Raw genomic sequence first — 15,400 nt, 5'->3', positions numbered from 1 at the left:
CCAGTCTGCAGTCACATCCAGGCTAGGTCAAGTAAAGATGATAGATTTCTTCCCTTTCCTTAATTTTAATTGGTGGAGCAAACTGAAATTAATCAATTGACTGGTAAAAGGATATAATCAGCCAAGAGTTTTGTTTGAAGAAGGGCTGCACAGTTTATATTTTTATGTCTTGGTCAATATATGTTTCCCTCTCATCATAATTCAAACAAAATTATCTATTTATTATCACATTACTAGGGCTAGGGGCTTACAAATTGGCTACCAGGTTTCTTATAGTAAAATATAATATAAATGTCCACATTAGCTGTACTCGCTCAGGGACAGTGTTATGAAAGGCAATATATTTCTTTTAAGATTGGTAGTTGATACGTAACAGAGTTATTGGAACAGAATTCACTATAAGACGGGAGTCAGGGAGATTTTAAACTAAAATAGAAATTTGTTGAGAAGCTGTTAGTGGAGACTGACAAGCCTTTAAGCAATGTTAGGTCAAGTCTTTTACCCTCTGACAGGAATTTTTTTCTTTCGAAAGAAAACCTATCATCCAGAGCTCTTCTATTAAAAGATCTGTTATGGATGATTAAGTTAAATAATTATTTTTATATGTATTTGAAAGTTTTCCATTACAGAAATTTTCAATCTGATGTAGAGTGTTGACAATGTAGTTTGCAGTGTACATAACATAATTTGCTAAAAGTAAACTTAACATACTTCTGTTTTTTTTCTGAAGGTGATGGAAGCTTGCCCAGAATTTCAATGACGAGTTGATTTAATGCCTCTCGTCTGAAAATAGTGTGGGCTGGACAATGGTGTAAAATATCCCTCATTATCAGAATGGTGCATTAAGATAAACTGTCGGATCTTATGACGAAAGTTGCTGAAGGAAGTCAAGCATGTGCTAATCACTCTTGTGATCAAATCAGCTGTCAGGATAGGGCCACTGACTTATAACCTGCTTACTCCAAAGGAGTTCCATGCATTTAGTTCAGCTTGAAGAGCGAAGAGGCTTTACCAACAGGAGCAATCGAACGCTTCCCGTATTTGTCAGTGCAACGTGGGCTGTGAAACATAGGAAGCAATACTGAGCCTTATCACTGAGTCACAGAAGGAAAACAAATTCTTGGCAACTTCGCATAAAGCCAGTGAACTGTCAGAGCAACCCGTCAGGAGAAGCAGAAACTCTGTTAGTCTGGATCTATGACCAAGCAACCCTGTAGTCAGAGAACCAGGGAACGGAAAGAAGTTGGCTAAAGATTGGAAGCATACGCACTGAGAAAGCTAGGTTGGAAATTATCAGAATGCTGTTAAGCTACTTGTCATTTGCACACTGTGCTTATACATTCCTGGCTATGTCAGTGTTCAGCTCCTACCATAGAGGGACAGAGGGTTTAGATAAGCGCAATCATCAGATTCAGCATGGATCCTGCAGCTATACATTTCTCCTTCCAGAAATTGAGAACTGCCAACCTTCCCCTGATTACCACATATCCAATTCACTTCAAAGGGATGCTCCCTCACCGGTGGAGCCCAACTGGTCCTTAAAACGGTTGCAGCAACTTGAAGGCGTTCTGGAGAACAACACGCAGTGGCTACAGAAGGTAAGGATTCTCGCCACTGTTGCCACTCTTGTGTCACAGTACAATTTTTTAGACTTGTCCTGTCGCAGGCTGTCCATAGGCTCACACAGAGTCACGTGGGACTGCTGACATTTTATATTTAGTCCTTCTGATCTTATGAGTCATTTTTGAAAGATTTTGTGTGTCTGTGTAGGTGGATTAATTTTAAGTGGATGGAAGGGAGCTGTAAATGAATGCAATAAGATAGTGCTGTAGGGACAGAGCTAAATCTTGTTATATAAACATGAAACAAAATCTATTCAGGCAATAACCTGAATGCTGAGATTGTGGCAAAACACTGTCAAAGCTTTTGCTTGAGCTGTTATAAAAATGTTCAAGAAAAAATCTGTGGGAAAGGGCAAAACCAACCAGTATGTTCAAATGGAGTAAAGTTTGAATACTCAAATCATGTCTCCAGCATTAAAAATACTCTGCAAGTTCCAAAGTATATTCAAAATAGCCAACTTACAAATTACCAATTCTAAACATTGTTACGCAGTTACCTCGGATGGTTTACTTAGTGTCACGAGTCATATGAATGGAGGAATTTATAAGAATTACCTGTAAGCTTTTAAGTTTTATAAAACATCTAAACATAATCTTACCTGTGTTTAACTTCAGCAATAAAATTCTAATTTATTTTATGTCATGCATATTTTCAGGTCAGATTTGCCATTTTGCCTATGCTTTGTGTTTGTGGCTGTGATCTTGTCTGACATTACACACAGGATTCTTGATGTGACATAATGCTTGAACAAGAGAAGTCTCAACCTACCACATTATAATTGTGCATTTTTCAGGGAATCATTGACAAATGCTTACCTGGAAATGTACCTGGTTGTATAATGCATCTCTCATTTGTTGATTGGTCTGAGTTTCCAATTTCATGTGTTTAGAGCAAAATAGTATGAGTTAGTTGCAGGAAAGACAGGATTGTTAAAGTGTTCATGTTGACAATGAAGTTTTTACACTTGTATTGTGCAGATCAGCTTCTAGACACTGAAAGAAAGTTAAGTTCCACTTGAATGACTGCATTCTTGAAGTGGTCACTTCGATACCCAATGGAGGAGGATTTATCATGCTTGAAGCCCAACACCAACAAGTCTTGGTTGGGCAGTTTTTATCTTGCGCCTAGTAAATGAATGATATATATTGTCTAACTGAGGAGGCATTGTTTCACCATTTTTTGTGAGAGTGAAGAGTCCTTCAGATCAAAGACTCTCCCCATGTTATCACTTTCTTTGAAAAGGCAACAGATCACCTTGAAAGTAGTTATTATTAGTTTAACGACTATCTTCTGTTTGGTAGAAAAACATTTGCTTTCAGACAAATGTTCTCCTTGTGATTAGCATCGGAGAGTAAAAGCCACACCAGTCTGGGAGTTTGAACCTCATTAGACATTTTTCCCTTCTTTGTTCATCATCTAAATGCATCCATAAAAAGTGAGAAAGATAGATTTGAGAGAAAACAATTAAATTTTGCCACTCCAGCCTTACCAGTGAAATTGTATAATATTACAGCTCTAAAACGTAAGTATGTACAATTCTAAGGAAATACTTCTTGATTATAATACTTTCATACACCATATGATATAACCAGCATTCCATTTAATATGATATATCTTAACATTAAAGAGCCTGATTAACAAGAATGGAATCAAATATGAATAAAATCTGCAAATGTGAAACAAAACCAAATGATGACAAATCTTCTTTTGTAAAATTTTGCAGCAAAATATATCTTCTGTAGCAGCAAAGTTCAAAGTAAATTTATTATCAAATAATAAATATTATGGTATAATATATGTCTCCATATATTACCCAGTGATGGTAAAATAAAAAATACAAGTTAATATTTTGGGTGGAAATCCTCATCTGATGGAAATTCTAAATACTAAACTGCTTTCTCATTACAGATATTCCCTGCTTCTATATGTTTCTTACTCTCCCTATTTTTCCTTAAATGAAAAGGGAATAACAGCTGGCAGAAAACAAGTTGTTACTTTCTGATTGAGACTTTGAGATGCAAGCTAAACAATATCAGGTGGTTTACAGGTCTGATCATGATCATCTGAGAGCCAAATGATTGACAGACTAATGTGCACCCGGGAAGATAGTTGCTATGTGCTCGTCTTTCAACAGAAGAAGATTTTTGAAAGGATCACAAATGCAGGATAGGGGCCCTTAATTGATAAAACAGGACGTTTTACAGAAACAATGAAAATTCAATCATAACCTTTAATAGTTCACAAAAGTACACTGGCATTTAGTGATTAAAAGAGATAAGTAGATTTCTTTTTTTATGTTAATAATACATGCTAATAGCAAAACACTTTTTTTGGAGGTGTACAGGAGCTCACTGCTGTTGTGATTATTTCAGTATGAAAATACTTCCATTTTTTAAAACTGTCCGTATGTTTCAAATCAAGACCAGAAATGCGTACTCGGCATTCAGTTTGGAAATACTGTGTGAAAAAAACACATCCATGAATCATCTACGCACATGTGAAGCATACATTCCAAAAGCAAAAACATTTTAGGTATACTGCAGATATATGCGACTATCTGTATATGGTATATTTTTTACCTTCCAATCAAATTTAGGCAATTTTTGGGAAAGTTTGTTATTTCCTTTCTGTATATTGGAAATATAATCTGCAACCATTAAATTTGCAAATGATTACTTCTCGGCAATTACTGAACTATTTAGGAGAATTTATGTGGTGTACGCTTTTGTGTCTGTTAAAGCTTAAAGCAGAAGCAGGAATAGTCCTCGTGATACTCAGAGACTGTTCAGTAAAATATTTTTCTCACAATTTCAGCCCCTAATCCAAATGCTACATTCGCTTTGTTTCCAAAAACCTATCACTCCGTGTTGAATAATTTCAATGATATAATCATAGCCATCTCAGAAGGGAACTTCTGAAGATTCCAAGCCTTTAATGAAATGCTCAGGCTTAAATAACTGTTATATGGTCAAGCTCATTTTTTGGTTGTCCAGCCAGCGGAAGCAATCTTCCAACAGTTTTTTTTGTGGAACTGTCCAGAAAATTTTATATCAAACACAGCACGTCCAAATCATAGTTTGTCCTGCCATATCACTCAGTCTGTCCTATTTGCTAGGTTAGCCTGAGAATCATTGCAAGTGTTGAAGTATTAATCAAAAACAGGCAAATATTGTAACGTAGATCAGTAATATTCAATTTGTTGAGAGGGACATCCCGAGGAGCTGAACAGGCTCCTACTTCTTCTATTTTTAACGTAAAGTGAACAAATATAGATAAGACTTGCAATAACACACACAAAATGCTGGTGGAACACAGCAGGCCAGGCAGCATCTATAGGGAGAAGCGCCGTCGACGTTTCGGGCCGAGACCCTTCGAGATAAGACTTGCTTTATTTGCCACACGGACATCAAAACTTCGAAACATGCAGAGAAGTGCGTCATTTATGTCGATGAGGATGTGCCGGCGGGGACAGTCCACAGGTGTTCCCATGTTTCCAGCACCAGCAAAGCTCACCTTCAACTTACTAACCCTGACCCGTTCATCTCATTGGAAAGTGGGAGGAAACCCATATGTTAGGGGGAAAACATACAAACCTCTTACAGACGGCAGCCGGAATTGAACCCCGACTGTACAGCTGATGCTGTAAAGTATTTTGATAACTGCTATACTACCGTGTCTCACATAAACAATGCAAACGCTTGCCGGAGTATTGTGATTTTTAGATTTATTCTCGACTTACCTATTTCATGCACTGTTTATGAGTAAAAATGCTTCAATTACCTTTAGAGGCATTAACTAAAAAATACAGAAGTCCTTTGTTCTTTTAGACTTACATTTGTGTCACAATGTTCAGGCTCTTACATCAACCATTATGCGTTTAGTGTTTGTCTGGTTATGTTTTTGTAATTCCCTGTATCCCACATCCTGGACCTTGGCCATTTACCTAAGAGTCTCTTGGGGAAAAAAAATGTGAAGAGGATTGCTTTGATGATTGAGGCATGGGATATCTGCTGAGCAAAATCCTCATTACCAGTAAATCAGAGACAATGCAAATCAGCAGAGTTAAGACTTTTTAGGTTTCCTCCTTTCCTCTTATCTGATTAATATCTGAGCTTTTTAAAGAAACCGATATACACAGCTAATGCGAGTCCTGCAGACAATAGAAAGTCCTGCTGAGGGATACAAAAGGACACTGGATCCAGTCCAATTTGTGGGTTTTTTACTTGGAAGTTAAAGTTCACCTTGGTCGCTTACTCCACCATCACTGCTGCTGTGGTCTAATAAATCTTTGTGAACTGATCCATATTTGATTTAACATACGGTACAGTGATGTGTATCATAAAAACATGAGATTCTGCACATGCTGGAAAACCTGAGCAAGACACACAACACACAAAATACTGGAGGAGCTCAGCAAGTCAGAAAAAGAGTCAGGCTTAATATCACCAGCATGCGTTGTGAAATGTGTTGCAATGAAGCAGCAGCAGTGTATTGCAATATGCAACAATAAGAACTGTGAGTTACAGTAAGAAGTATATTTATATTACAAAGGTAAATTAAAACAAGTAGTGCAAAAAAGTAGTGAGATGGTATTCAGGGGTTCAATGTCCATTCAGAAATCTAATGGCAAAGGGGAAGAAGCTATTCCTGAATTGTTAAGTCTATTCTTTCAGGCTTTTGTAACTCCTGCCTGGTGGTAGCACTGAGAAGAGGTCAAGTCTTTAATATTGGGGTTCTTTAATGCTGCATGCTACCTTTTTGAGGCATCGCTCCTTGAAGATGTCCTGGATGCTGGAGAGACTAGTGTCCCTGATGGAGCTGACTGAATTTACAACTTTCTGCAGCTTATTTCGATCCTGTGCAGTGGCCCTACCCACCCCTCCACCCCCCCCCCCCTCCATACTAGGCAGTGATGCAGCCAGTTAGAATGCTCTCCAAGGTACATTTGTAGAAATTTGCAAGTACCTTTGGTGACATACCAGATCTCCTCAGGCTCCTTGAACAGCTAGCATCTATGGAGGGCAATAACCAGACAGCATTTAGGTCTGAGATCACTCATCAGGACTGGAAAGGAAGGGTGCAGAGGACAGAATAAGAAGAGAGGTGTAGATGTTCCTTTCCAAAAAACAAGGGTTCTCTTGCGTCATTATTGATATTGCCCTCACCTATATCTCCTCCATTTCCCACACATCCTCATGCTGCCATAACAGGATTCCCATTGACTTACCTACCACCCCATGAACTTCCATATTCAGCATGTCATTCTCCACAATATCTGCTATCTACAGTGGGATTCCCCCCCCCCCCCCCACTCTCTGCTTTCCATAGGGATCACTCTCTGCACGACTCCCTTATCCACTGGTCATTCTCCTGACCCTTATCCCTGCAATCAGGGTGTGTTACACCTGGCCCTATACCTCTTCGCTCACCACCATTCAGAGTCCCAACAGTCCTTCCGGATAAAGTAACTCTTCACCTGTAACTCTGTTAGGGTCATCGACTGTACCCGGTGCTCCTGGTGTAGACTTCTTGGTGAGACATGAGGTAGATTGGAGGACGGCTTTACTCTATCCACCACAAAAGGCAGTATTTTCTGGTGGCCACTCATTTTAATTTAACTTCCCGTTCCCATTCCAACATGTCATTGCATGGCCTCCTCTACTGTCATGATGCGACCATACTCAGGTTGAAGGAGGAAAGTCTATAATCTGTCTGGGTAGCCTCCAACCTGATGGCATGAACATCAATTTCTCTAACTTTCAGTAATTTCTCTCCCTTTCCTTTTTCACTTTTTCTATTCCCCATTCTGGTTCCACTCTCACCCCCTTCTCATCTCACCTGCCCATCACCTCTCTCTGGTACACCTCCTCCTTCACTTTCTTCCATGGTCCACTGTCCATTCTTATCGGATTCTTTCTTCAGTCCTTTACCTCTTCTACCTCTCAGCTTCTTACTTCATTCACCCTCCTCCTTCCCTCTCACCTGGTTTCAACTATCACCTGCTGGCTTGTAATCCTTCCCCTCTACCTGCTTTCTTCTTCTGGCTTCTGTCCCCTTCCTTTTCAGTCCTAACGTAGAGCCTTGACCCAGAATGCTGTCTGTTTGTTCCCCTCCATAGATGCTGCCTGGCTTGCTGAGCTCCCCCAGCATTTTGTGGGTGTTGTGAGTTGTGTGTTGGTTACTGACATGAAGTGAAGGAAGTTGCATGGTTAATATGACACTTATAATCTGGTACAATGTCTGAAACTGTAGCATTCTGTTTATCTTGTATGCTTTAAAAATTGAGTCTGAAGGATAGTGAAGACTAAATGTCCATCTCCATACTACCCTGAAGTCAGTGTTTGACCCACCCAGTTATTAAGTACACAGTCAGCTTCACATAAGTGTTTTGGTCAACAACTGCCATGATTGCTCCCATCAAACCACTTAATGTGCATGATGCCTGCAGAGTTTCATCAAATATGACCTTCTATTCTGTGCAGTGCTTGTGCTGTGTGATGATTTTAAGTTCCAGTTTACAACAATGGCTGACAAAAGACAAGCTATTTCTTGTAATCTTGTTTGCTTTGTACCTCTGGCATTTGTTTTCCTTGAATCTCTGAAACTCAACGGCTGTTCTGCCAGCCACTCATCACCTTTTACGGGGTAAACTAGCAAAATTTTGACTGAAACTGGCTCTGTGGGAATGCTTTGACTGTTTTGTATGATGTAGAACTTCTGCAAGCTCCCAGGTGGACAAATACTGAAGAAAGTTTGGTGGTAGGGCAAGACCTCCTAGACTGGTAGTTATGCCCTTATTTAACACCCAGTATGCCTTTTTCAAGCTGGGGAAATTGAAAACACGAAGAATGCAGTCTGATCCTCCCCAGATCCTTCCTCTATTGCAGTTGAGGATTCTCAAGCCTCATAGTTTAAAAATGGAATCATTGGTTCACTCATTGACAGGGTAGAAATGACTTTGGTTCCTAGGCTGCTGGACAGGAAGCAGAAGCTCCGATTTCTATCAGTCATGGAGGCAGAAGAGAAAGATTCATCTGAGACAATGGAGAATCTGTCATCTGTTCCTAAACTGCTCCAGGGCAGATTATGAGAAGATCATGAAGTACAACTCTAATGAAAGTTCTCTGTAATATGAAGGCATTTAGGACCAATGTCTCTGCTCCCTTGTCCATGTGCCACAGTTTGCAAAGGTGTTCTCTTCTGCATCCCTCCTCACTCCCATCAGGTATTGTGCAGTATGTGGAGCCTACTATATCAAGACATCTCTTGCCGTGGACCTCTGCCCAATGATTCCGCAGCTTAAGATTTCCATTGATCAGTGCGCTTAAATATTTTTGCTAATGATAACTGTTGTGTTCTTTATATTAATAGGTACCGTGAGTTTCTAATAAAGAACTATATTCTGGAAGAATAGAACTTTTTATTTACAACAGCAATAACCACACGTGTCTTACAGCACCATACTTCCAGATATTCTATCATTGTTGCACATGCCCAGAACTCTGTCCAATCACGTTCTGACATGTGATACCACCACAATAACCTTTCCAAAAATACAATTTTCTGAGAAATGTTGGAGATTCAGACATGGGAGGTAATTGAGTACATAAATGTTGTCAATAATCTGAAACCCTAATCAATAAAAAGATTTATAATGGAAAGTCATTATAGGAAAGCCATATCATTGAACAGACATGGAGTAATGTATTAAACAATCACTTAATGACACAAAGGTAATGATCACCAGCCTCTATATTAATTGCTGGTATGAAACACTGAAGTACTGCAGCAGTTTGGGATATTTCACCTCTGCCAACTCTAAAATAATATCTTAGCAGATTTTTGTTGTGTTATATGCAGCATGATCACGAATCCCTTGTAAACATTACTTTTCATGTAGGAATCTGCAGAGCATCTGAAATATGTGGCAGAATGCGAAGCACTGTTTTATCTGTACTTGCAATTTGGTAGCAGAACTTTTTAGTTCTCCTAGTCCACAAAGTTTAAGAATTATTAACACCCTTTAATCTGATAAAAAAAATGTTTCAACATGAAGTAGCCTGAAGTGATGTAAACAAGACTGAGAATAATTGTAATATTGTCTCGCTTGTAGAATTTGTTGTTTATCAGGGAATACATAGAAATTCAATTTTACAGAATGCAACACAGCTTGGAGAACTACATATCCAAACTTAAATTACATGGAATAGAAGGGTTTGACCTGAGAAACAACTGGAAGACAATCCATTTGGCTTGTCAGAAACATCTTTTATTTCCCATTTGGGATTGATCTTTTTTAATTCAATGTAACTTGAGTGTTATTAATTTAAAATCAAAATAACCCATCCTGTAGATTATTCTTATACGTTGAGGGGTAGAATTTCAAGCCTGGCTGTCAGTACTTATACACAATGTGGAAACAAATAGTGTTATGTTTGTAGTATCCAAGACATCTTCAAGGAGTGGCACCTCAGAACGATGGAGTTGATTATTAAAGACCCCAATCACCCAGGATAATCTCTTCTCCTTGTTACCATCAGGAAGGAGGTACAGAAACCTGAAGGCACACACTCGGCGATTCAGGGACAGTTTCTTCCCCTCTGCCATCTGATTCCTAAATGGACATTGAGCACATGAACACTATCTCACTTTTATTAATTCTGTTTTTGCACTTTTTTTATTTAACTATTTAATGTATGTATATATACTTACTGTAATTGTTTTACTTATTTATTTTCCCCTATATTATTACGTATTGCATTTTACTGCTGCTGCTAAGTTAACAAATTTCATGACATATGCCGGTGATATTAAATCCGATCTGATGTGATCGGATTTTCCAAAATCCAATTCCATTCACCCATGGAGCTAAAGTCTAGAAACTGATCATCCCAACCTTCATTGTGATGATTTTTTTTTTCATATGCTATTTTTGGCTGCTAATTCACATTATTTATTATTTTATTTTTATCTTTGTAAAAATATCTCACTGTCATGCCCATTAACATCCTTTAAGCAACCAACCGCGTACTCCCCATGACTGCTTAGATTTCCGCCGGGTGCTTGGGTTTCCTCCCACAGTCCAAAGATGTGCCACTTAGTAGGTTAATTGGTCACTGCATATTGACCATTGATTAGGTTAGAGTTAAATCGGGCGATTGCTGGGCGCTGTGGCTCGAAGGACTGGAAGGGGGCCTATTCCACACCGTATCTTGGCAAAAAGGCCTTTCACTTTTGTAAATATCAACATCAAATCTCATAACCTGCTCTAGTCTAAGGAGGACAATATCGATGTCTCCAATAACCTCACAAAAATGTAATCCCTCAATATCCATTGTTAGGTTCATGAATATCACTCTCAAGATTAGCATATTGATTAGCTAATTGTTTAGCTAAGATTAGCATAAAAAACAAATATTTTCCTTTGATTGAAAATTTTGCCCTGTGATAGGCCATTTATTGCCCAGTCATTTATTGTTCACTCGCTTTACACCTATATAAGGCACAATTCAGAAGCCTGATGGAATATTTGATGCCGAAGAAGATCGTCAGCACCTGAGACAAAGCGGTCTGCTTGATTGAAAGCCTAATGACCATTCTCAGCATGCCTTTCTTCCGCCACTGGCATCAATGGCTTCACTTTGTATTGGTATAATACGTACTGCTGTCACTCACCCGGGGTACTCCATCAGCATCTTCAGATTCTGCAGCCTCTACAAGCAAGAAATCAAGGACAGCAGATCTTCTTTCATTACATCTTACATCTTAGCAGCTTCACTATGTTTATCATTTTACCTTCTCCTCTTTGAAACCTCTGACTGCCATGCTCTGCAACTTGCTCTCCAAAGTGCATACCATCTACCTATACCTTATCATTGCTGGATTTAGATCGTCAAACTCCAACACCCCCCCACCCCCAGTGGTACTGTTGCAGTATGTGCAGCAGAAGGACTGCATCAGTTAAAGACGATGGCTCTCCAGCACCTTCTCAAGGACAGTAAGGGATAAGCAATAAATGCTGGCCTTTACCAGCAGCTCTCAGACCTGCAAAAGAACAAAATGAAAAAAAGTTTGGAATCACCGATAATTGAAAGGGCATTATTATTGCAAATGATTTAGTGATTCTGGTCATAAGCAAATCTTGTGAATGCAAGAAATTATATTTTTTTTTTACCAAAGAAGGTTTTGATCTGCATGTGGGACTGTTAAAAGAGTGTGCTGGAAAATGTTACGAATGTTGACATGATCCAAATCGTTTCAGTACAGAATAATGGCCTGGCTAAATTAAACTTCTGATGAGGTGGAACATCACTTGGGGGTTAAGTTCTTCCTATATTTGCCAAGAATGCTCATTTTTGGCCTGTACTGTACTTAAATAGGCTAATCCAGCAATCGGAGAATTTATGACTTTTACATGAATCCCAGAATGCTAATTATAACAATAAACAGAAACTTTCATTGAAACGCAATGTTTCACCCTTTGTAACTTGCTTTCAAGACATTGATTCCTGTTTTATTGATTTTTCTCACTGTACATATTCCATATTTTCAAAACTATTTCTGTCTTACACTTAGCATGGCTGAAGACTGGGCTGCACTGACTCCAAACTTAATTATTTAGAGTTCACTCGCAGTGCTAAACATGCAGCCTGAGAAAAGCAATGTGTTTAATTTTTCAGCACAACTAGCTTCATTGCCAGTCGAACACTCTCTTCCCTGGCTGGCTTTGATGTATCATTGCTAGTGAGAATAATGCTGTAGATTATTTTCTAAATAGTGAAAGAATTCAAAAATCGGAGGGTTAAAGGGACTTGGGTAACCTAATTCAGGATCTCCTTAAAGTTAACTTGCAAGCTGAGTTGGTGTTAAGAAAGACAAATGAAAGGTTAACATTCATCTCAAGCAGAAACATACTGCTGAGACTGTTTAGCATATTGCTTAGACCACATTTGGAATATGATGAGCGAGTTTGGGCACTCTATCAAAGGAAGCATATGCTTGCCCTAGAGAGGGACCAGAGGAGGTTTGCAAGAATGATGCCAGGAATGAAAAACTTGTCAAATCAGAATTGTTTGATGCCTCTTGTCTGTACTCACTGGAGTTCAGAAGTATGAGATGGGATCTCATTGGAACCTACTGGATACTGAAAGGTGTAGATGGAGTGGATGTTGATGTTTCCAGTATTAAGAAACTTTGGGACCTGAAGGCACCGCCTCAAAATAAACGGAGAAGATGTCAGAATAAGAAGGTGTGGGGAGGGAAAGGAGGACAATTTAGAAGGTGATAGATGAAGACAGGTGAGTGGTGAAGGGGGGAAATGAAGTGAGAAGTTGGAAGATAGTAGTTGAAAAAGGCAAGGGGCTGGAGAAGAAGAAATCTGATGGGAGAGGAGTGTGGACCATTGGAGAAAGAGGAGAAGGGGCACAACAGGGGAGGTAATAGCAGTTGAGGAGAAGAGGTTAGAGACCAAAGTGGGGAATCAAAGAAGAGGGAAGTGGGAGGGGGAAACATTACCGGAAGATGTAGGAATTATTCTTCATGCCATCAGGTTGGAGGCTACCTAGATGGAATATGAGCTGTTGTTCCTCCAACCTGGGAGTGGCCTCATTGTGGCTGAAAAGGAGGTCATAGACTGATATTTTGAAACAGGAAAGTGGATAGAAATCTTCTGCCATGATGAGGCAACTTACTCTTCTGCTATGATGAGGAAACCTCCTCTTCTACCACAATGATGAACCTCTTCTTCTGCCACATTGAGGCACCAACATGTCAGTCCATGGCTCAAACCTCTTAGCTCTACTCCTCAACTGCCTTTCACCTCCCTCTAGTACCCCTCCTCCTTCCTTTTCTCCATGGTCCATTCTCTTCTTCTATCAGATTCCTTCTTCTCCAGCCTTTTGCCTTTTCCACCTATCACTTCCCAGCTTCTTACTTCATTCTTCTTCCACCACCTACCTGGTTTCAGCTATCACCTTTAAGCTTTTCCTCCCTCAACCTTTTTATTCTGGCATCCTCCCCCTTCCTTTCCAGTCCAGATGAAGGGTCTCAGACCAAAATATCAGCTGCTTATCCATTTCCATTGATGCTGCCTGATCTGCTGAGTTCTTCCAACATTTTGTGTGTATTGCTTTGAATTTCCAGCATCTACAGAATCCCTTGAGTTCAGAATACAGGAATACCCCTTTACCACTGAGATAAGAAGGAATTTCGTCAGCCAGAGAGAGGCGAAAATGTGGAATTTGTTGTTTCAGAGGACTGTGGAAGTTAATCATTGAGATTATTTAAGGCGGAGGTTGATGGGATATTAATTAGCAAAGGGGTGAAGGATTATGGGGAGATGGTGGGAGAATGCGGTTGAGGAGAGAAACAAAAGTCATCCATGGCTGAGTGGTGTAGCAGACTTAATGGGTCAAAATACATAACTCTGTTCTGATATATTATAATCTATGATCTTTCACAAGTTCCAGTTCATCCTTAATTCTGCTGCCACTTTTGTGCTTTGTTTGATCTCTCACACTCGTCCTATGTCTTTAAATCTCCATTTGGCGGCACATTAATTTCATAATATTTCACCTTATCGTCTTCTCCTCATGCAGCTTTCCAATATGCTCTGTTGTTAAGGTCCACCTGCCAAGTACCTTTGCTCATTATTTGGAGCCTGAATTATTTTATATGCTACAGGGAGGGAAAGGGAGCAGAAGGGCTTCATCAGCTTTGAGCATTAGGTTATAAATAATCTGCAAATCAATACTTTCATATTTTTGATAGAAAATTATTGATATCTGTACCTAATAAAGGTCAACCAAGCCATGTGTTGACTATTTCAGTTGATTCAACACCGAGTGATTGAGAGAAAGGAATTCCAGTTGAATATTTTCTCTATTGTACCAATGGTAGCAAAAAAGTAGAAAATCATTTCCATGCTGTTATACTCTCAGTATTTTCTTCGCTTTCTCAAGTTTGAATTTCTCTCAAAGTCTTTCCTTTGACTGAGCATCTCCCTTACTCTATTTCTCCCAATTCTTGCTCCTCCCACCTCTTTCATTAAACGAAATGATGAATGTTCCATTGTCCCTAAGCAAACTATATACAGTAATATTTAATTGCTTGTATAGAACATTTATTGCCCTTTTCCCTTCATTTTTATTTAACTCTTTTACGAGACAAAAACACGATCACCAGCATTTTATTATTTGGTTATTTTGTTATTTTGGTGGGTTGATCACACCACTTTAATATGTGTATATATAATTTAATTTGAGAAGAAATTAAAGCATTGTATATATCCCCTCAGGTTAAATTGCTTCTAACACAAATTCCTCTAATATGCAGTAACTGTTGTTGTGTTCGCATCTTACAAGTACTTGCAGGTAAATAATATGAAAAAACCATACATAAACAAAGAGTGACAAACAAGCAATGTGCAAAAGACAAATAGTGCAAATAAAGGTAAGTAATACTGAAGATATGAGTTGGAAAGTCCTTGAAAGTGAATTTGTAGGTTGTGGAATCAGTTAAGAGTTGCAGTGCATGAAGTTATGTGCACTAGTTCAGGAGTTTGATGGTTGTAGGGTAATAACTATTACTGAACCTGGTGATGTGGGACCTAATGCTCAATGGTAGTGAGAAGAGAGCATGACCTAGAAGGTGAGGGTCCTTGATGTACACTCATGATCAGATGGCAATAATCATGACTTTGACTTTGACTTTGATTTTACCCTTAAAAGGGCGACTGTTTTATTTGGATCTTCAGGTATTATGAATCTATAAAAAAATT

The 15,400-nt window shown here is 39.0% G+C and overlaps 1 protein-coding gene across 3 annotated transcripts in view; it reads left to right on the top strand.

Moving 5' to 3' along the window:
• angpt2b (angiopoietin 2b) overlaps nucleotides 1–15,400 on the top strand; it is a 233,399-nt gene that overhangs the window by 35,007 nt on the left and 182,992 nt on the right. For all 3 annotated transcript variants that reach the window (XM_073034509.1, XM_073034510.1, XM_073034508.1), the window contains exon 2: nucleotides 731–1,598. In XM_073034509.1, the coding sequence (XP_072890610.1) occupies nucleotides 1,299–1,598 (300 nt within the window). In that variant the 5' untranslated portion in view covers nucleotides 731–1,298. The remainder of the gene's footprint in view (nucleotides 1–730; nucleotides 1,599–15,400) is intronic.

This window comes from Hemitrygon akajei, chromosome 32 (genome assembly GCF_048418815.1).
Source record: "Hemitrygon akajei chromosome 32, sHemAka1.3, whole genome shotgun sequence".
Classification (NCBI taxonomy): Eukaryota; Metazoa; Chordata; class Chondrichthyes; order Myliobatiformes; family Dasyatidae; genus Hemitrygon; species Hemitrygon akajei.
This window is presented reverse-complemented; position numbering and strand designations above follow the sequence as displayed.